The sequence below is a fragment of the Heterocephalus glaber genome, unplaced genomic scaffold (assembly GCF_053883595.1).
Source record: "Heterocephalus glaber isolate CG9 unplaced genomic scaffold, H.glaber_assembly_v1.0 deba00001608, whole genome shotgun sequence".
Classification (NCBI taxonomy): domain Eukaryota; kingdom Metazoa; phylum Chordata; class Mammalia; order Rodentia; family Bathyergidae; genus Heterocephalus; species Heterocephalus glaber.
The window spans coordinates 4,632,075-4,655,185 of NW_028258379.1; the positions used below are offsets into that span (position 1 = coordinate 4,632,075).

Below are 23,111 nucleotides of genomic sequence, written 5' to 3' on the forward strand. Positions count from 1 at the left end.
CCCCAGTTCAGACGGGCAAGTCTGTGGAGGCCACAGCAAGCTCCCGAGCTGTGAGGCACACGCCAATCTGGCCTGGTACACACAGGCAAGTCTGCGGAGGCCACAGCAAAGCTCCCGAGCTACGAGGAACACGATTATCCACCACGGCTCAGAAGGGCAAATCCACGGAAGACACAGCAAGCTCCCGAGCTTCCTGGAAAAGGCGGATCCAGACCACTTCAGATGTGCAAGTCTGCAAAGGAGAGAGCAAGCTCCTGAGCTCTGAGGAACAGGCCAGTCCAGCCCAGTTCAGATGGGCAAGACTGCAGAGGCCACAGCAAGATCTTGAGCTGCGTGGAACACGCCGATCCAGCCCGATTTAGATAGGCAAGGCTGCTGAGGCCACAGCAAGCTCTCCAGCTACACGGAACACGCCAGTCCAGCCCAGTTCAAAAGGGCACACATGCAGAGGCAACAGCAAGCTCCCCATCTGCCCAGAACACGATGATCCACCCTGGTTCAGACGGGCAAGTGTGCAGAGGCCACAGTAAGTTCCCGAGCTGTGGGCAACATGCCAGTCCACCCCGGTTCAGAAGGGCAAGTCTACAGAGGGCACAAAAATGTCCTGAGTTGCGAGGAACTTGCCAATCCGGCACAGTTGGGATGGGTAAGTCTGCAGAGGTCACAGAAAGTGCCCGAGCTACTCAAAACATGCCAATGTTGCACAGTTCAGACGGGCAAGTCTTGGAGGCCACAGCCAAGTTCCTGAGCTGCGCAGAACATGCCAATTCAGCCCAGTTCAGATAGGCAAGTCTTCCGAGGCCACAGCAAGATCCCGAGCTGTGAGGAACATGCCGATCTAACCCAGTTCAGATGGGCAAGTCTCAGAGGGCACAGCAAGATCCCCAGCAGAGCTGAACACGCTGATCCAGACCAGTTCAGACAGACAAGACTGCCAAGGCCACAACAAGCACCGGAGCTGCAGGGAATACGCCGATCCAGCCCAGTTCAGAAGGGCAAGACTGGGGAGGCTACAAGTTCCCGAGCTGTGGGCAACATGCCAATCCAGCCCGGTTCAGATGGGCAACTCAGCAGAGGCCACAGTAAGCTCCAAAGCTATGCAGAACACACCTATCCAGCCCAGTTCTGACCGGCAAGCCTGTGGAGGCCACAGCAAGCACCCGAGGTATGCAGCATATGCCGACCCAGCCTGGTTCAGATAGGCAACCCTACCGAGGCCACAGCAAGCTCCCGAGCTGGGGGAAACACGCCCATCCAGTCCGGTTCAGACGGGCAGTACTGTGGAGGACACAAGTTCCCCAGCTGTGGGCAACATGCCGATACAGCCTGGTTCAGATGGGCAAAAATGTGGAGGCCATAGGATGCTCCTGAGCTGCCCAGAACATGCTGATCCACCCCGGTTCAGAAGGGGAACCACTTCTGAAACCAGGCAGAACCACTGAGCTAAATCCTCGGCCCTTTAAATGATTTTAAATGGATGGTGCAAATATCATTAAGCCAGTGCTATAATTTTTATTATAAATTATTGATTACTAGAGGGGATTTTTAATTTTTGTTGGTTTGGTTTTGTTGGGACAGGATCTCCATATGTTGCCCAGGCTGGTCTTGAACTTGCGATTCTCTTGTCTCAGCCTTCCAAGTGCTGAGATTACAGGCATGCACCACCACACCCAGCTCTTAATTTTTTATTTAAGAGAAAACCATTAATGAATCAATGTTCCTGGCCATTTATGCCAATATTAAATCACAAGGTTATTGATCTAATAGTGGAGTTCTGTCTCAGACTTCCTGCCTGGCAGACAGTGTGGCGCATGCAAAGCTGCTGCTGCCAGCTTTGGCCCAAAGACAGCCTGACCAGTAACAGCCGGGACCACGTTGCAGTCCACAGGCATGGGGTAAGGAGCACAGGTCAGTCAGCACAGTCAACTCTGAGGTAAATGCTGGCTGCATATTCTGTCCCTCGGACTCAACTGATGCTACACAAAGAAGCCAGATGTCCAACGCGTTAGGTTAAGTCCCTTACCACAGGCTGCAGGAGAGACCCGACAGGAGGGTGTGCTTCCTAGAGTAGGGGTCTGTGTGACGAGCTGGTTATTTGGAAATGCCGAACGGTCGGGCAAGACACCAGGCGAGGCCTGAAAAGGCGGAGAGTATCCAACACATAGAATGGATGTTCCTGCCACACACCTTAGCAACCTCAGCATTGCTTTCTTCTTCCTTACTAAGAAACACCACCCTTTCCCTCACAGGAAGCGCTGTCCTGTTTGTCGCTGGTACCTCCGAATTGTCGACCTCACTGCTCCTGCACTTTGGGGCTACCGTTAAAGTAAATCGGGTCACCCGGATGCAAGCGCCGAGACGCGAGAGGGCCAAGGGTGGTTCACACTGCGTGGGTCGCCGGCTGAGGGCGCCTCAGGAGGGTGAGGCAGGGTGATGTGAGTCCCCATGCTACCCAGAAGGATGGCCATTGGTGGGATTCTTCACTTTTTGTTCTCAGACCACGGGCAATGAGGTGTGAAGTGTAAAGGAGCGATGTCATAGACGTAAAGCAAACCGTTTTATAAAAGGGAAGAACTGTTGTAGGATTGATTGATATTGTAAATAGAGAGTGAGCAAAATTCGACCAAACAGTATGTTCTTCGTGGTATGTTCCTTAACCTGCTAGAAATTGGCTCTGGGCGTGAGAGCAGGTCCTCACCGTGGCGACTGCGGACTTTAACGGGAATGCTTAGGCCCCGCAATGGGGGGGGGGGGGGAAGGATCTTTGCTTTGGAGCGCTTAAAATAGAACACAGCTGGCCAGTCCGGCCCTCAATACCCTTAAAAGACTTTCAGTCCTCCCTCACCGCTTGAAAGGGTTTGGTGTTTGAGAATCTGGGTCAGCAAAGTGAGTGGATCAGCAGTTTAATAACTATGGTTTATTTAACGGGAAAGTTCTGCTTCAATGCGTGACTTGAGTAATAACTTGAGTGTGCATCTGAATTACCTGGGGGTTTGTTAACCAACTTGCTGGGGCTTGGCCCCCAAGTTCTGATTCAGTGAGTCAGACATGGGATCCAGGAGCTGCCCGTGTTGTGCTCAGGAGGTTGCACATTGAGAATTACCAAGCCAGACAGTTGAGCTAATTCCCTTGATATGATTCTCAATATTTTTTCTGTTGTTTGAAGAGTGTAAGATAAAAACTACATTAATGGCACTAGACTTTATTACCTTAAGATCAGGTGCTACAGTCATTTGCTGCATATTGTTTGCTTTAGGTTTTACTGACCTTTCCCCGCCTAGGGTAATGGGATTGAAACCAGGGCCTTCACACTGAGCTACACTTCCAGCCCTCCAGTGTTTTGAGACACTCTCACTAAGTTGTCCAGGCTGGGCTGGAACTTTCGATTTTCCTGCCTCAGCCTCCTGGAATGCTGGGATTATAGTCACCCCACAACACGTAGCTTTACTTACCTTTTGATTAGAGGTTGTCTAATTTTAGATTTAATGTGGATTTTTTAAAAACTGCATATAATGAAAACATTCTAGCATGTAATGGGTACCAATTTTATAAATCTATAGACCTCAGAAATGTACTTACTGCCTCATTCTCTGATTCCATCCCCTTCCCACATTAACTCATTACAAAGAGTGGAACTGCAGGGCCATAGGATAACAACATTTGCATTTGAGGAACTGATGAACTGTTTTCCAACAGTACTAAGCTATTATACATATCCCACCAGCAGTTTACCAGGATTCTAATTTCTCTACATCTTGAACACTTGATATTATGCATCTTTTTATTATGGTCATATTAGTGGGTATGAACCACTGTATTATTTTGGTTTTTACTTCCAGTTCTCTACTAACTAATAATGTTGAACATCTTTTCAAGTGCTTATTGGCTTTTTTGTATATCTCCTTTAGGGAAGTGTCATTTAAACCCTTTGCCTAGTTTTTAGATTGGAGTTTTTAAAATTTCAAGTTGTAAAGGTTCTTTTCATATTATGACTACCAGATCCTTTATCAGATATATGATTTGCAAATATTTTCTTCCCATTCCATAGATGATTTTTTCCCTTCCTTGACAGTATCCTTTGTTCTTTAATTTTAAAGAAGTCCAACTTATCTAATTTTTGTTCTTATTGAATATTTTTGGTGTCATATCTAAGATCTTATTGCCTAATTGAAGTTAAAAAAAAAAGTATTATCAGCTCTAGGTATCCTTCTAAGAATTTTATGGTTTTAGGGCCAGGGATTTAGCTCAGTGGTTTTGCCGCCTGCTGTGCAAGCGCAAGGACCCGAGTTCGATCCCCGGTACAAAAAAAAAAAAAAGAATTTTATGGTTTTAACTCTTTGATCCATTTTGGTTTTTTTAATTTTTATTTTTATTAGTACATACTTGCGGTAAGTACACAATGATCACATTCATCATGGAGATTTGGTACAAGTACCTAACACATCTTCATTCCTTTTTCATCACCCTTCCTTGCCTGCCCTCCCATCTCCCTCCACCTCTTGGCCCCTTCTTTTTTGGTGTTTTTTTTTTGGTACCAGGGATCAAACTCAGGACCTCACGCTTGGCAGGCAGGTGCTGTGCTACTAAGCTACATCCCCGGCTACATGCCCTTCCCTTTTGCAGAAGATCTTTTTCCCCGTTTCCTATTATCTGTCTTTTATTTTGCTCTTTGACTTATTTATATTTTGGGATTGTCATATAAAAGGAACTTTGCAATATTTAAGCTTCTGTGTCTGATTTGTTTCACTTAACACTAACATTCATTTTCCAACAAATGACTCACATTTATCCTTCATGGCAGAGTAGTTCTCCACTGTATATAAAGACCACATATTCTTTATCCATACATTGCTAATGGACATACAGGCTGCTTCCAAAGTTTAGCTGTTATGAATTGTGCTGCTATAAACAGGGGTATGCATGTATCACTATAATTTGACTTTAACTGTTTTGGAAAAATAAAGAGGAATAGCTGGATTGAATGAAATTTCTACTTTAATTTTTTGAGAAATCTCCATACTGCTTTCCATAGTGGCTGTACTAGTTTACATCCCCACCAACAATGTAGAAGGGTTCCATTTTCCCCTACAGCCTTGCCAGCAATTGTTATTATTTGACTTTGGGGGGGGGTACCAGGGATTGAACTCAGGACCTTGCACTTGCAAGGCAGGTGTGGGGCCACTGAGCTAAATCCCTGGCCCTGACTTCTTGATGATGGCCATTCTTTCTGGAGCAAGACAGAATCTCAGTATTGTTTTAATTTGCATTTCTCTAATGGCCAGAGATATTGAACATTTTTTCATGTATTTCTTGGACATTTGTACTTCTTCTGACAAGTGTCTGTTCATTTCAGTTGTGCATCCTTGATTGGGTTTTTTTGAGAGATCTAATATTATATTTTTATACTTTAATGAATTTTGTTTTATTTTATGTCATTCCCTCCCTTCATCCTCCTCCCCTCCCTACATACAAAAGCTTTGTTTCCATTTTTTCCATTTTGAATTTTTCCTGTTCCTTCCTTCCTTTTTCCCTCCGTCTTCCCTTGTTTCCTTTCCTGTTTGAACATTTTCTTCCCATTTCTCAATATCTAGTATACATTTTAGTCCTTATTTCTACTTTAGGTTTCTCACACTAGAGAAATAATATGGTATTTAAACATGTGTGTCTTGATTCATTTCACTTAGGATTATGATCTGAAGCCCCATCCATTTAGCTCTAAATGTCTCTAGTTTATCCTTCTTTATGGCTGAGGAGTACTCCATTATATTTTTTTAAACCACATCTTCTTTATCCACTTGTCAGCTGATGGGCATTTGGGCTGTTTCCAAGAGTTAGCTATTACACACTGTGGTGCATAAACATGGGTGTGCATATATCCCTGTGGTATGATACTTTTAATTATTTCAGGAAAATACCAAGAAAAGGTGTATCTGAGTCAAATGGAACCTCTAATTTTAGGTTTTTTGAGAAATTGAGAAATTTTGAGAAATTGAGAAATCTCCATACCGATTTCCATAGTGGTTGCACCAGTCTATACTCCCCACCAACAGTGGAGAACAGTGTGTCTCCCCATAGCCTTGCCAGCATTTGTTATTCATTGATTTTTTTTTTATAGCAGCCATTCTTTCTGGAGTGAGATGGAATCTCAGTGTTTTACTTTGTACTTCATGAATGACCAGTGATGTTGAACATTTTTTTCATATATTTATTTGTTGTGTCTAATTCTTCATCTAAGAAGTATCGTCATTTTAGATGCCCATTATTGAATTGGGTCTTTAAATTTGGGAGAGTCTGATTTTTTGTCTTTTTTTTTTTTTTTTTTTGTACCAGAGATTGAACTCGAGTCCTTATGCTTGCAAGGCAGGTGGCAGAACCACTGAGCTAAATCCCGGCCCTTGAGTTCTTTATGTATTCGAGATAATAGTCCTTTACCTGAATAGCTGGTAAAAAATTTTTCCCACACTGTGGGTTTTCTCTTCACTCTGTTGGTGGTTTCTCTTACAGTTCAAAAGCTTATTAATAAGATGAGGTCCCAGTTGTTGATTCTTTGTAGTAATTCCCATGCCATCTGGGTTTTGTTTATGAAGTCTTTGCCTACTCCTGTGTCCTCAAGCGTTCTACGTATTCTCTCTTCCAGCAGGCTTAGTGTTTCAATTTTAATATTTAGATCTTTGATCCATTCTGATTTTAGGTCAGTGCTTGGTGACAGATATGGGTCTAGTTTCAATCTTTGGCATGTGGAAAGCCAGTTTTTCCAGCATCATTTATTAAAGAGGCTTTCTTCCAGTAGAGGTGTTTGGTTCCTTTGTCAAAGATTAGGTGGCTGAGTATGTCTGGAGTTGTTTCTGCATCCTCTAGTCCATTCCACTGATCCTCAGCTTTGTTCTTTTGCCAGTACCATGCTGTTTTTATCACAGTAGCTTTGTAGTATAATTTCAACTCAGGGATTGTGATGCCTCCTGCCTTGCCTTTGTTGCCCAGGATTGCCTTTGCTATTCTAGGTCTCTTCTGGTTCCAAATGAATTTTAGGATTGTTTTCTCTAATTCTGTGAGATATGACGTTGGGATTTTTTTTTTTTTTTTTTAGTACTGGGGATCGAACTCAGGACCTTGTGCCTGTGAGGCAGGCAGTGGAACCACTGAGTTAAATGCCCAGCCCTGCTGTTGGGATTTTGATCGGGTTTGCATTGAATCTGTGTAACAATTTTGGAAGTAAGGCCATTTTCACTATATTGGTTTTTCTTATCCAAGAACAAAGGATGTCTTTCCATTTTCTGATATCCTCTTCAATCTCCTTTTTCAGAGTTCTGTAGTTTTCAACATAGAGATCTTTTACTTTCTTCATTAGATTGATTCCTACATATTTCATTTTTGGGGGTGCTATTGTGAAAGGGATTGTTTCTTTAATTTCTCTATGAGTCTGTTATTCATATACAGGAGGGCTATTGATTTTTGAGTGTTGACTTTGTATCCAGCTATGCCACTGAATTTGGTTATCAAATCTAGGAGTCTTTTGGTGGAGTTTTGGGGCTATGTAGAGTATCATGTCATCAGCAAATAATGATTTAAATTTAACTTCTTCCTTTCCTGTCTTTTTTTTTTTGGTATCGGGAAGCAAACTCTGGACCTTGCACTTTCGAGGCAGGCGCCGGAACCACTGAGCTAAGTCCCTGGCCCAACTTCTTCCTTTCCTATCCTTATTCCTTTTCTTTCTTTATTTTTTTAATCTGATTTTATCAGATTGAGAAATTTTCTGTAGGGTTTTTTTATCATGAATGGGTGTGGGACCTTATCACACGCTTTTTCAGCATCTGTTGAAAGGGTCATAGAGTTTTTGTTCCTGGCTCTGTTTATAATAGTATATTACATTTTTTTTTGTCCCCAAGTTTTATGCAAGAACTCATAAAAAATATTTCAGACAGGGCCGGGGATTTAGCTCAGTGGTTTTACCGCCTGCTGCACAAGCGCAAGGACCTGAGTTCAATCCCCAGTACCAAAAAAACCCACAAAAACCAGCAACCCATTTTGGCACCTGTATTTTCTTTTCTTCCCTTTTTTTTTTTTTTTTTTTTTTTTTGGCACCCGTATTTTCAAGCAGAAGGAACTTACATGCAAAACTTTAAACAAGAATGGGCAAAAGAGGTCTGTAAAGTGGTAGGATCAAGATTTGGGAAAAGCCACTATTTGCAAGTCCACAATCTGAAGCCAGCTTTATGACAGAGGTAACAAGGCGAAAACATCATGTAACATGGGACACGGAACACCTTACAACCCCCAAAGGCAGAAGCCTGTACATTTTCCTCCTTACCTGTGAAACCATCTCATAGAAAAGTCACCAAAGTTGTCTCTGGACTTGGAATTTCAGGTGACTGATGCTTGCGGAACTGCTATCTTAGATCTTCAATAGCTACTAACTTGTTTGTGGGGTGGTTATAAGGTAAATGTAAGACAATGTGGTCATCATGTCCATTTTCCTAGGTAGTAGACAACCTAATGAGGAAGATGAAAGAAAGCCTTTTCAGACAATAACATTAAATCAGAAAAAAATACGTGGTTACAGGTGTGCTGAGCATGACTGATGCCCACAGACATACCTAGGTATCCCAAGTCCACCCACGCCTACGCCACCACTTCAGGTCCCCAGCAGCTGGGATGAGACAGATGTGTGGCTGCTTCTGTTATCAGTCCACAGAAGAAATTTCAGTCCTTTAATTATGATGGGGTGAACATCAATTCATTAGCTCCAGCTTTATTCCCAGAGCTGCCTGGGAAGCCCAGAGGGAGACTCTCGGAAGTCTTCCCTGGAGACAGAAAGGCCATGGCCCTGGTCTGCACTGCCCTTTGTCACCTCAGTGGTGTGGTTCTGCATGGGCTTCTAACTGCTTCATTAATTTCTTACACAACCCTCTTAAAAGGTGGGGAGAGTCTCCTTCACACTCGAAATTCCCTAACTCCCTAAAGTTCTGATTTCACTAAAATTGAAGGGCTCAGGCTGCTTTGTATATAAAATTACATTATTTTCCTCTTCATAAGTAAACAACTTAAAACACATAATTCTCTTCATTACCACAGACTAAAAAAACAATTAAACATCAGTTAAATAACAGTTTTGAGCCAGGCATGGTGGTGAACGTCTATAATCCCAGCACTCTGGAGGCTGGGACAGGAGGATCACCTCAGTGAGTTCGAGCCCAGCCTGCACTACATAGTGAGACCTTGTCTCAAAAACACCAAAAAAAAAGCCAAACAAATAATAGTTTTGATCCCTTTCAAGTTGGTGGATTTCATCCACGAGCTAAGTGAGCAGTGCTGAGGATGTAGCTTAGTGCAGGAAAAGAAAAATATTTTTTATAAAAGGCAGAAAAATTTTCACATGTAAATGTTGGGTTTCAATTTATAATCAGTTGATAACTATAAATCAAGTTACATATTAAGGTAAAAAATTTACACCATGTCCTTGAATAAATAAGATTTTGAGAATGTACTTCCAAGAAGCAAATTTTTGTTTTTGGGGGGGTTTTGAGACAGGGCCTGTGTAGCTCAGGCTGGCTTCAAACTCACAGCAATCCTCCTGCCCCAGCCCCAGCCCCAGCCCCAGCCTCAGCCTCCCGAGTGCTGGGATTACAGGCATGCAGCCCCACGCCACCACGCCCGGCTGGAAATAAGTACTTTTAAGTATCTATCTGTAAAATCTGTAAAGCTATTTCAAATATTTTGCAGAGTGGAGAATGTTGAGGGATTGTATCTCTGCTTTGTTTTCTTTTTCTATTCGGTACAGGGGGTTGAACCCAGGGCCTTGCACTTAACTACATATCTAGCCCTTTTTATTTGATTTTGAGACAGGGTCTCACTAAGCCGCTGAGTTGCCCAGGCTGGGTTTGAACTTACAATCTTCCGGCCCCAGTCTTCCAGAGTTCTGGGATTACAGGCCTGTGCCACTGCACCTGGCTTCCAGTCTCTTAATTTATATTAAGACTGTTACTCAATTTCATTCAGAAATGAGCAAAAATAACACTGTCCACCAGAACTTGGGAGGCTGAAGCAGGAAGATCACAAGTTCAAGGCCAGTCTGGGCTACCTAGTAAGATCCTGTCTTGGGAAAAACAAATCTCAAAACTAATTTAGATACAAATCCTACTCTATACCACAGGGTATTGTAATAATTATGTATAAAACTTTGTAAGAATCTAAACCATAACCTTTAAATATTTGCAGAAAAAGTTAAAAAAAATTTTTGCTTTTTTGAGACAGGATCTCACTATGTAGTTCAGGCTGTCCTTGAACTCATGTACCCCAGGGCTGGTCTCAAACTCAAACTTTTTTCTAAGAAATATTACAAAACTTTTCACTAAAAGCACATTAAGTAGAGTGATAGAAATGATCATAAATGGAGCAAAAACTCAGGCTGAATCTTTTTGGGTTTTGGTGTCCTTTTGTTTTTTCTGGTACTGGGAACTGAACTCAGGACCTTGTGTTTGGCAGGCGTGGCACCACTGAGCTAAATCCTCAGGACTCTCAAACTGAATCAAAGAATTTCTTTAATAGTACTGCAAAAAACAAAAAAAGGAATTTCTTCAATTCTTCAATATCTTCTTTTTGGGGGGGTACCAGGGATTGAATTCAGTCAAGACCTTGTGCTTGCGAGGCAGGCGGCGGAACCACTGACCCAAATCCCTGGCCCCATTACTCTGATTTGAATAAAATGGCTCAGAGGAAGTCTGCCAAGACAAAAATCTTACATGCATTTCAGAACTCTCTATCAGATAATTTAGAGACAAACACATAGAAGACACACAAAACAAAACAAAAACCCTTCAATCTTGAATCTGACTTTTATTTTAAAATACATTTAGCATAGAACTGTCATAGGACAGGAAGTAACAAAACACCAAGAAATAGTATTTTCAAGTACTTTTTAAGCTAGACAAAAATCAATAGGCTAGCACAGACCCAGATTTCGGGAAACAATTCTTAAAATTCAATTCATTAACTACACATTTTGAACAAAAAGTTGTCACATTTTCCAATGTACCGAGACAAGTTTCTAGGTGCCCTGGTTTCTTTTCAACTAATAAGTAAACAGCCCAAACTCAGTTGCTTTACTTAAAATTATCAGATTCAGTTTTGGTAAAAATTACCATGCCCTTAAATTTTCAATCAGGATTATAAAAATATGAGCTCAAATAATTGTTGTCCAAAATAGAAACATCTTAATTGCTACTTTGGATAACCATATAGATATTGCACTAAAGTCAGTAATCTCATACTTGATATTCATTTATATGGAAAGTTAATTTTCTTTTCTTTTCTTGAGACAAAGTCTCACTATTTAATTCAGTAATCCAGGCTGACCTTGAACTCACTATGCAGATGAGGCTGGCCTCAAACTCACCGCCACCTTCCAGTCTCAGCCTCCTGAATGCTGGGATTACAGGCATGCACCACCACACCTGGCAATTTTCTTCTTTATGACAAGTTTACTACAAATAAACTTAACGTTAAACTAATTACAATCACACTTCAAAATATAAAGGCACACAAAGAAAAAAGAATAGTTCAATACTATACACACTATACTCAAATTTTCCACTGTGAAAATAAAAAGTTGGAAAAAAAAAGGATCTAAACTACTAATGCTACTTTTAGATTTTTTTTTTTACAATTTATCATCTTTTACAGCTGGTAAGTAGGTATTAAAAGTTAATTGTGGGAAATCCAATCCTTTCCAAGTAATGTAGAGAAACAGTTTGTTTACATAAGGAACCATGTGCACTGTTCCATCTATAAACTCCAACACCCTTTCCCATGCACTGGAAACATCTACTTGTAGTATAAACAATCAAGACAATGTACAAAAATACATCTTGTTCCTATAACTTAACAGTACACAGAAAAATACCTACAAAAATGGAAGTATTTATCTATTTAGCTTTCCAATAAATTAGTGAGAAATTTTAGCCCAGTTCAATTTCTTTCTAAAGAAAGACTAAAGAGTTACATACTGGTGGTTTACTTCGATCCCTGTTAGTTTGACATATATTTTAAAAATATTTGCCTAGGTATATGCAACTTAGAGTCTTACTTTTACATCACAGTATACATGGTGTTTAAGTCAGCAACAGAAAGGCACAATTAGCAAGCAATAAAATTCAGTACCTGATTTATTAAACTTATGCCCAAAACAGTTGCAAAAGAAGTACATTCAATACAGTGTACAGAACTTAAAAAAACAAGGACTCCAAAAACAAATCCCAGTTTGGTCCAGTGAAACTGCTCCCCATGTTCAGCCTCATGGGTAACGTGAAAGGTGGTGGCAGTGTAAAAAGAGGCAGTAAATCAGTATGTGGTAGCCTAAGAGTTCTGGTGTAGCAATTATGCAGTTCAGTTAGGTCATGACTCCCATAGCAAATAAATGCTAAACATTATTTGTTGTGTTTTTGGTACCGAGGATCAAACTCGGGACCTTGCACTTGCAAGGCAGGTGGCAGAACCACTGAGCTAAGTCCTCAGCCCAAGAAGTTAAGAAGTGACCACCCCACGTCACACAGCTGGTGCTAGGGTCAGGGTTTGTTTCTTTTTCTTTTTGGTACTGGGGATCAAACTCAGGTCCTTGCGCTTGCGAGGGAGGCAGCAGAACCACTGAGCTAAATCCCCGGCCCTAAACATTATTTGTTAGGAACAACATACCTGTATTACTTCCAAATACACAGGCACAATTGTTTGCATATTATTCTTGATTTTATAATACACACCCTACTGTCTAAAAAAACTTAGGTATATTATTTTATATATAACATATATTAGATATATGATTGCATATTATGTACCTTAATATATATTATATATATAACTTGAATCCATGAAAGCACAAAACTCTCCAAACATATGAACATTCTAAATGGAAACTTAGCATTTTCTCAGTGTTAAATAGATCAGCCCACCTAAAACAATGCCTGGATGTGCAATGATAAAATGTACTGACTCTTAAGAATTTACTTGCCAAAGCCTAACTCTGACCTTTTACTTACAGTGTATTTTTAGATGTCAGTAACTGATAGTCTCCTTTCTTATTATAAACAGTATTTCCCCATCAAGAGATACCAATAAACAAAAATATGTAGGGAACTAAAAATGTGGTACAGAAACCAACCATTCCATAGGTAATATATCGATAAGGAAGTTCAACTTCCATGTGCTGTCTTGCTTTTCGAATATCATCACAAGGTATTTTAAAGATTTTACAGGCCAAAGGAATGGTGATCTTTTTCATTATATTTCTAACTATGAGTACAACTCCCATTCCTATGAGGACCCGCAATATGGCTTTTGCAAAGACAGTCAGAGTAATGGGAGGGGTACGCAGAGGTAAAATGTCTGGAGAAGGATCTAATATTAGAGCCATGCTGTGAGTAACATGAGATCCACATGCAATTCCAGCACCACTTCCTAGAATCTGAGCTGTGTCTCCTCGGGATGTGCTCCAGGTGTCCAGAGTGAAAGAAAAGATCCCCAAAGCTAAATGGAGCCCAATGATGATCAATGGAGCATATTTGTGAGTTTGGTTGAAGTTGTCAATCAGGTCCACAAACGGATAGAAGACAGCCAAGATTAAAATGGTGTATAGGAAGCCAGCAATAATGTCCTGGGAAAAAAGAAAAAATGTGGTTGTTTAATATACTATTTTTTAGCATTTAAAAGAAGTGTTATTTCACTTTTTAAATCCTGGATATGAATTTTACAGCCAAATTCTTAAAATAAACTTTACAAACTGACTGTATAATAGGCACTAAAAACTGTTTTAATGATAAGATTTAGTTTTCACTTAAATTCTAGCTTCATAAATCAGCTACATATATAGCATGCACAAATTTGTATTCAGATTCTGAAAAATAAACTATGCTTATATTGTGTGGTTTTGTTGTTGTTTTTTTTCTTTTCTCCTTGTCTCTTTTTCCCTCCCCTTCTTTTTGCAGTACTAGGGACAGTTTTATTTCTGATGGGGGGGGGAGACAGAGAGAGAGTATAATATATACTTTTTTTTTTTGGTACCAGGGATCAAACTCAGGACCTTGCACTTGCGAGGCAGGTAATGGCACCACTGAGCTAAATCCCCGGCTCAAAAAGAGGGTATTTATAATTCAAGGAAATGATGTTTACTTGCTGTTGTAGAGCTTTATTAGTGGGGAAGACTGACAATAACCATGTAAGTAAGAAAGCAGGTAAATATTATAGTTTCAGAAGACAACTAAGAAAGAAACTAAGACAAGATACCATAATGAAAAACTCCATTACAGTGGTTAGGGAAGCTTGTCTGAGGAGGTGACCCAAGTTAAGATTTGATTCTTTGTTGTTGTTGTTTTTGAGATAGCAACTCTTCTATACTGGCGTCACTGGTGGCAATCCTCCTGCCTCAGCCTCCCAAACGCTGGAATTTCAGATGTGTGCCACCACACTCAGCTAAAGATTTAATTCTAAAAAGGAGTCAGCCTTATCGTCAAAGCTAAAGGAAGTATTTCAGGTCGAAGGAATACCAAATGCAAAGGCAAAAGGACAGAGGGTGAGGGGAGGTACAGAGAGAAGGGGACATAAAAGAATGAAGATGTGGTATGTACATGTACCAACTCCCCATGATGGATTTAATCATGTACTGCAAATATGCCCCAATTTTTAAAAAAATTTTTTTTAAAAAAAACAAAAGATTTTGAGGCAGAGAACAGTTCAAGGAACTAAAAACCTGTTATGACTCAAATCTTTAGTTTGGTACCAGGGATCGAACTCAGGACCTTGTGCTTGGAAGGCAGGCACAGACAAATCTTTTGAAAGAGGGATGTGTTACAAGGTCAAAGATACACGCACACACACACAAAAAGATACACAAAGAAGTCCAATCCTGTACAGCCCTTGTAGGCTAGGGAAAGAGTTTAGATTTTAATTCCCAAGTGGGAGGGAGCCAGCACTGGGAGCTTTCTGCACAGGAGCTGACAATCTGACTGGTATTTGTGGAAGTGTGCTCCCGGCGCTGTGGGAGAAGATTGCTGGTTTGGAAAAGTGTGGCGTAGCGGAGACCACTGAAGACAGCCACGGAGACCACCCTGGGATCCACACTCAGCACAGCCCATGTCCAAATGGAAAGTACGTAGGTGGAGTCAGCGCTATATTTTTAAATTAGAGTCAACAATTGTAACTTGGTGATCGATTGAATGTGGGAAAAGAGCAAAAGAGAGGGACCAAGCGCAAGGGCCCAAGTTCGATCCCCGGTACCAAAAAAAAAAAAAAAAGAGGGACACCAAAGGTTACTCCTACTTCAGGCAGGAAACTTCCCTTTCTGAACCAGTCCTGAAAACATACAACAGCAGTTCCATAATTTTAACCTTGAAAAAAACAAACAAAACCTGGAAGTTGTTTATATTCATTGTCTACATGGCCTGGTTTTTTCTAGACTCACCACTGCACTGAAACCATTCCTTTCCCTCATACTAATGATCTTCCTGCTGCCAAAAAACAATGGTCATTTCTCAACAGCACTGAAGACACTTAAACAGTGCACTGCTTGCTTCATGTTTCCTCTGTGAAATTTTCTAACAGTATTTGATACACACAGAAATGCATGTAAGATGCATATGGAATTATAAAGTTACTATCAAAACTGTATTACCGTAAGGTCAAGTTTACTCACAGGCTGCCTCTCAATGTATCATTCTATCCTCCCCCGAGGCAACTTCCAAGAGCTGGTTAAATGCTTTCTTAACAGAAAGAGCTCAGAAAAATAACACAATGTGCACCTCAAAGTCCTACAGAGACAAGAACAATCCAAACCCAGAGCTAGTGCAAAATCACAGCAGAAATCAATGAAATGGGTACAAAAAAAAAATCAATGAACCCAAGAGCTGGCTCTTTGAAAGAATAAACAGACAAACCCTCAGCAAATCTTACCAAAACCCAATCAATCCAATTAGAAATGAAAAAGGTGAGGTCACAATGGACCCTGCTGAAACCCAGAGTATTCTTCCTACTACTTCAAACTTGTACACCAATAAATTGGAGAACTCAGAAGAAATGCAGAGACTCTTAGATACGTATGAATTACTAAAACTGAACCAAGAGGACATAAAACTCCGAAATAATCAAATAACAGGTAATGAAATTGAAGCAGTAATAAAAAACATATCAACTAAGAATCCATCCAGGAACAGATGGATTCACCACTGAATTCTATAAAGTCAGGGAAGATCTAATGCCAGTACTCCTATTTAATGAAACTGAAAGGGAGAGAGTACTCCTAAAGTCATTCCTGGAAGCTAGCATTACCCTGACTGAAAAACTGGACAAGGATCCAACCAAAAAAGAGAGGTATAGGCCAATTTCTGTAATGAACATAGATACAAAAAGTCCCCAGCAAGATACTAGCAAACAGAATGCAACAAATCATCAAAAAGATCATACACCATGACCAAGTAGGATTCATTCATCTCAGGGATGCAAGGATGGCTTAACATATGCAAATCAATAAATGTAATATACCACATAAATAGAAGCAAGGGCAAAAATTACAGGATCATCTCAATAGATGCAGCAAAAGCCTTTGACAGAAGCCAACATCTATTCATGATAAAAACCCTGAAGAAAGTAGGTATAGAGAGACCTTATCTCAATCTGATAAAAGCCATTTATGACAAAAGTACCACCAACATCACATCAAGTAGGGAAAAATTGAAAGCTTTCACTCTAAATCTGGAAGAAGACAAGGATGTCCATTAGCACCACTCCTGTTTAACACAGTCCTTGAAACATTAGCCAGAGCAATCAGGCAAGAGAAAGAAAGAAAAGGTAAAGAAGAAGTCACAGAGTGTCATTATTTGCAGATAACATGATCCTCTACTTACAAGACCCAAAAGATTCAACTGAAAGACCCCTAGAATTAATAACTAAATTCAGAAGTGTAGCAGGATATAAAATGAACACACAAAAATCAATACCATTCTCACACACTAATAAGGAACTGAGAAAAAAATCAGGAAAACAATACCATTCACAGTAGTATCAAGGAAAATTACACACTTAGAAATTAACCTAACCAAGGAAGTAAAAAACTTCTACAAGGAAAATTACACACTTAGAAATTAACCTAACCAAGGAAGTGAAAAACTTCTACAATGAAAATTACATCATGGGCCGGGGATTTAGCTCAGTGTTTTTGCCGCCTGCTGTGCGAGCACAAGGACCCGAGTTCGATCCCAGGTACCAAAAAAAAAAAAAGAAAAAGAAAATTACATCACTCTGAAAGAAGAGATTGAAGAGGATATCGGAAAATAGAAATATATCCCATGTTCCTGGATAGGCAGAACCAATAGAGTCAACATGGCTATACTTCCAAAACTGATATATAGATTTAATGTAATCTCAGTTAAAATACCAACAGCATTTCTCACAGATACAGAGAGAAAATAATCCAAACATTCATGTGGATTCAGAAAAGACAATAGCAAGCAGGCGGCATCATAATCACACATTTGAAGTTATAGTACAAGGCTACGGTGATGATTAAAAAAAAAGCATGGTACCAATCCACAAACAGATTTATGGATCAGTGGAACAGCACTGAGGAAGCAGAAACAACACCAGACACATTCAGCTATTTGATCTGTGACAAAAAGGCAAAAGCAAACACCGAATGAAAAACACCCCCAGCCCCGACAGCCTCTAATAAGTAATGCTGGGAAAATTGAATATCCATATGCAGAAGATTGAGTCTAGACCCAAATATCTCATCATGTAGTAAACTAAAAGTAGATCAAAGATCTAAATGTTAAAACAGAAACACTCAATCTGCTGCAAGATGAAATAGATAAAACTCTTGAAGACCTAGGCCTAGGAAAGAACTTTCTGAACAGTACCCCAATGGCGTAGGAAATGATATTGAGAATCAACAAATGGGATCACATCAGATTAAAAAGCTTCAGCACAGTAAAGGAAACAACAAATACAATGAAGAGACAACCTACACAATGGGGAAAAACTTTGCCAGCTATTGCTCAGAGAAACAACATCTAGATTATATAAAGAACTCAAAAAAATTAGACCCCTCAAAATAAAGGACCCAATCAAGAAACAGGCAACTGAAATGAATACATACTTCTCAGAAGAAGTACAAATGGCCAATAAATATATAAAGAACAACATCACTCGCCATTGAAGAAGTGCAAATTAAAACAACACTTGAGGGCTGGGGATTTAGCTCAATGGCACTGTGGCAGCCTTGAAAGCAAAGCACAAGGTCCTGAGTTCCATCCCCCGAACTGCAAAAAACAAAACAAAACAACAACAACAAAACAACACTTGAGATTCCATCTTACTCCAGAAAGAATGGCTATCATCAAGAAATCCTGGCCGGGGATTTAGCTCAGTGGTTTCACCGCCTGCTGCACAAGTGCAAGGACCCATGTTCGATCCCCAGTACCAAAAAGAAATCCTGTAATAACAATTGCTAGCAAGGCTCGGGGGGAAGGGCTCCTTCTACATTGTTGGTGGGAATATAAACTAGTACAACCACTATGGAAATTCCTCAAAAAACTAAAATTTGACCTAGGTATTCCCCTTCTAGGAATCTTCCCAAAAGAGTTAAAGTCATCATATTACAGTGATACATGCATACCCATGTTTACAGCACCACAATTTACAACAGCTAAATCTTTGAAATGGACCCTGTATACCCATCAACAGATAAATGGATAAAGAAAATGTAGTAATATACACAATGGAATACCACTCTGCCATAAAGGACAAGCTTGAGGCATTTGTAGGTAAATGAGTGCACATTGAGACCATAAATGTTAAGTGAAATAAATCAGGACACAAGTTTAAATATCGCATGATTTCTCTTACATAAGAAACCCAAAATATAAATAAGGAGCAAAACAAAGGATAGATAATAGGAAGCAAGGATATATTTTGGGAATGGGAAGGGGAAGAGATGGAGGGAGGAGAGAAGGAAAAAAGGACTGAAAAATAATGGAATAGCTGGGCGTAGTGGCACAAGCCAGTCATCTCAGCATGCCTGAGGCTGAGGGAGGCTGAGTTCAAGGCCAGCATGAACTACAGAGCTTTTTCAAATCAAGTGGGAAGAAGAACAACAGCTGGAGGGAACAAGGAGGGACGGCAAGGGAAGGGGACAAAATGAACTAAGATGTGTTATGCACATGTACAAAGTCCACCCAATATATGTAATCATTATACTGCTAACATGTACTAATAAAAATAAAATTTTTAAAAATGCTTTTAAAAATTGTTTTACCACACATCTCCAATCAATATATTACCTAGTTTTGCCTCTTTGAACTTTGTAAAAATGTTATCATGTAGCATGCAGTTGCCAGGTAAGGTGCTAAACATCTGCAATCCCAGCACTTAAAAGGCTGCTGAGGCAAGAGGGTCACAAGTTCACGACTGGCCTGGTACACACAGTGAGACCCTGTCTCAAAAAATGCACGGTGTAGTGCGCAGCCCCCTCCCTGGGAGTACTGGCAACTGAACCCAGGGCCTTCACATTGAGCAGCTACATCCCTTGGTGTAGCTCTTTTGGTGGCAGAGTCTCACTTAATCACGAAGCCAGCAGTGGTGAGCCTATGGCACGCATGCTGTAGCGGGCTGTTTGTATCACCAAAAGCTCCCCGTCACTGCAAGCTCTGCAAGCTGGTCTGGACCTTGTGATCCCCCAGCCTCAGGCTCCCAGAGTTCTGGGATTACAGGTGTGCACCAATGTGAATTCCATCTTCTTGGGAAGAACAAGTGGGCCAGGACAGCAGAGGTGGGGAACAGAAAGGCACTTAGAGGACCCGATCGAGGGTGTGACACTGGCCTTGCATGGCAGGACACGGCCTGTATGTGTTCACTCTCCCATCCATGCTGTTGTTCAGGGGAGTGGGTCTCACGGAAATCTGAAATTTCTTGAGTGAAAAATGTATCTGCAGAGCTGGGCATGGTGGCACACTCCTGCCCAGGCAGGAGGATTGCTGTAAGTTTGAGGCCAGCCTGGGCTACCTAGTGAGTTCAGGGCCAGCCTGAAATACAAAGTGAGACCTTGTCTCAAAAAAAAAATGTAGGGCCGGGGATTTAGCTCAGTGGTTCTGTTGCCTGCCTTGCAAGCGCAACATCCCGAGTTCAATCCCTGGTACCACACAAAAAAAAAATTTATTTGCAGGGTTTGGATGGGGCCAGGTGTTCCTGGTTCAGTATCTTAAACTCAAGACGATGAGTTAATTTTGAAGAAATGATGCTGCTCAGTGCAGCATCTCAAATTCAGCTGACTTGATTCAGCAAGAGCAACACTTAAGAACAAGCCTGAGCTGAGTGTGGTATCACACGCCTATAATCCCAGCACTCGGGAGGCTGAAGCAGGAAGATTGCCCCAAGTTTGAGGCCAGCCTCAGCTTCATAATGAGTTCCAGGCCAGCCTGAACTGCATAGTGAGACCTTGTCTCTCAAAAAATACAACAAAGACAAATGTGACTAATGAGCGATATTTTGATAAAAGACATCATTAAAAAAAAGGAACAAATGAATTCACTATTTCTTTTATAATATTTCATTATTCTTCAACATAATTTGGGCAGTATTAGCCAATACATAGAAAATACTGAAAGAGTTAAGAGTGATGGCTAGGCGTGGCTTAGTGGTAATTCTTGCTTGGTGTGTGTAAGGCCTGGGTTTGATCCTCAGCACTGGAAAGAAAAAGCCAAGCGTGGTGGTACACACCTATGGTGCCTGTAATCCCGGCACTCTGGGGGGCTCAGGCAGGAGCATCACAAGTCTGAGCCCAGCCTGGGCATTTTAGCAACTTAGTGAGACCCATGTCCCCTTCCAGTCAATCTTGTGAGTGGGTTTTTAACCACTGGTTCTATTTCTTTACCAGTTATGGGACTAAGGTTTGCTGTTTCTTCTTGAGTCAGTTTTTTTTTAGTCACTAGGTATTTCTAATAGGCTCTTCTCATCTAAACTTTAAAATTTATTGGCATAAGGGCATTAGTAACATTTTCTAATTATAGTATTCTTTAAGTCCCTGGCATGGTTTTTAATATTTTTATTTAAATTCATAATATTAGGCCAGGGATGTAGCTGTGCCTGCCTCACAGCACAAGGTCCTGAGTTCCATCCCTGATACTGGAAAAAAAAAATTCATAATATTTCTTATTTTTTGCCCTTTCCCCCTTAAATGTGCCAAGTTTAATTCTCTATTGTGCATGTGTGTTTTTTCTTACCAATTTCTGCTCCTTTTTTCCTATTTCTTCCTCCTTTTACTTTTCTTTTTTTGAGACAGAGTCTCGTGATGTTGCCCAAGCTGGCCTTGGAGGGCCTGGTTGGCACAATCTTCCTGTTTCGACAGCCTCACCAGCTGGGACTACAGGCATGTGCTACCTACCACACCCAGCTCTTTTAATTCTAGGAAGGGAGGAAGAGTTTTTTCTGATCTTTTTAACCTCTTAAGTTATGACCTTAGCTCTTTCATATTTTTCATTTTCATCAATTTTTTGAAGTATTACATATAGAAAAGAGCTCAATAACTGGTATTTGTTTTTGAAATTATTTTCTTCCTTGCTGATATACTCTCTCATGGCAAGAATTGGGATAGTTGAGCCTGCCATTACATAGGCACCCCAATTCATATACAGCCTGACAGTACACATTCTAAAATAACACTGACTAAAGGCCAGTCCTTTCCATTGAATATATGTTTGTTTGTTTGTTTTTCTGGGGCTGGACCCCAGGGGCTTCTCTCTGAGCTACATCCTCTGGGGTTCAGTCTGGCCTTGAACTTGCTACTGGATTTTGGGATGCTGGAGTCTCTTTCTGGACATGGTTTCTAGGTTCTTTCTGTCCTGAGCAAAGAAATGATCAAGACAAGCACAAACAGTAAGAAAGTTTTATTACAGGTGGGAAAAGAAACCAGCTCTGCAGAGCAAGTTTGGGTCAAGTAAGAGTAGGAAAAGTACAGTGTACCTACAGCATAATGGCAGCCACCATGCAAGAGGGAACACAGTGGCCCCAAATGAATGAATGTGGATAAATGAAAAGCTCCCCCAATTATCCTTACAGTACTATAATTCAATAAAAACTCTGCCATGGATAAGCAAAGTCAATAGTGCTTGAAACCACTGTTCTAAATTATACTCAACTCCAAGTCAGAGCCCTGTGGGATAACAGAGAAGATGGAGATGAACTGAAACTGAACAGTCATCTACAAAATGTTGAGGAAAATAGATTCCTGTTCTGTTTAACCACTTTCCCTGACAGATTACTAAAATATTTGTTGACTGAATGAATAAATAAGCCAACTTTTCAAAGGAAATTGCTTTAACTATTTTGAAAGAATCTACCAAAAAAAAAAAAGAATCTACCAAATTACTGGTAAATAAATGTCTTCACTCTGCTCTTCATCATATTGTATTATAAACATAAGAAATGGATTCAACCCTCAGCCCCCAAAAATAAAGAGTATTTACAAAATTCATTTCTATATAAAATGTTTTGTGAGTATCTGCCTATTCCACAATATGAAAAAAAGTTATTCAAAATTTTTTTTCTTTTTTTTTCCAGTACCAGGGATCAAACTCAGGACCTAGCACTTGGGAGGCAGGCAAGGTGCCACTGAGCCAAATCCCCAGCCCAGTTATTTAAAATTTTGATGGTGTTCTTTTTATATAGTCTCTTCTCATAACAGACAGAGGAAAATATTATATAATTAGTTAACAGCGTGTTTAAGAAGTTATCAACTACAGCAATGAATACCATTCATGTGTTCAAACTTCTTCAGCATAAGCATTTCACTTCTGGCTTCTGCTGGCCACAGAGCCTCATGTAATACCAGACCTGACAGTGAGTTCACACTATTTCCTCTTGTCTTGGAACTAGCTGTCCTGCCTATATTTTGGGCAAACTGTTTTATATTCTATGAGATTCTGCTCAGGCATCTACCTCCTCCCTAAGCTTTGGCCTTTTACCCCAATGTAAGGAACCTTCTTGGGGTGTGAGCACAGCTCAGTGGAAGAGAACTTGTGCAGCATGCAAGAGGCTCTAGGTCCAAGACTCGGCACACAGTAAAGGAACTTTTTCCTCTC

At 40.5% G+C, this 23,111-nt stretch overlaps 1 protein-coding gene across 1 annotated transcript in view; it reads right to left on the minus strand.

The window, feature by feature from the left end:
* Nucleotides 1–10,813: 10,813 nt before the first annotated feature.
* The window catches only part of Sgpp1 (sphingosine-1-phosphate phosphatase 1), a 40,025-nt gene continuing 27,727 nt past the window's right edge, over nt 10,814–23,111 (minus strand). Inside the window, exon 3 of the mRNA XM_004837419.4 lies at nt 10,814–13,642. Within this exon, the coding sequence (XP_004837476.2) occupies nt 13,091–13,642 (552 nt within the window). The 3' untranslated portion in view covers nt 10,814–13,090. The remainder of the gene's footprint in view (nt 13,643–23,111) is intronic.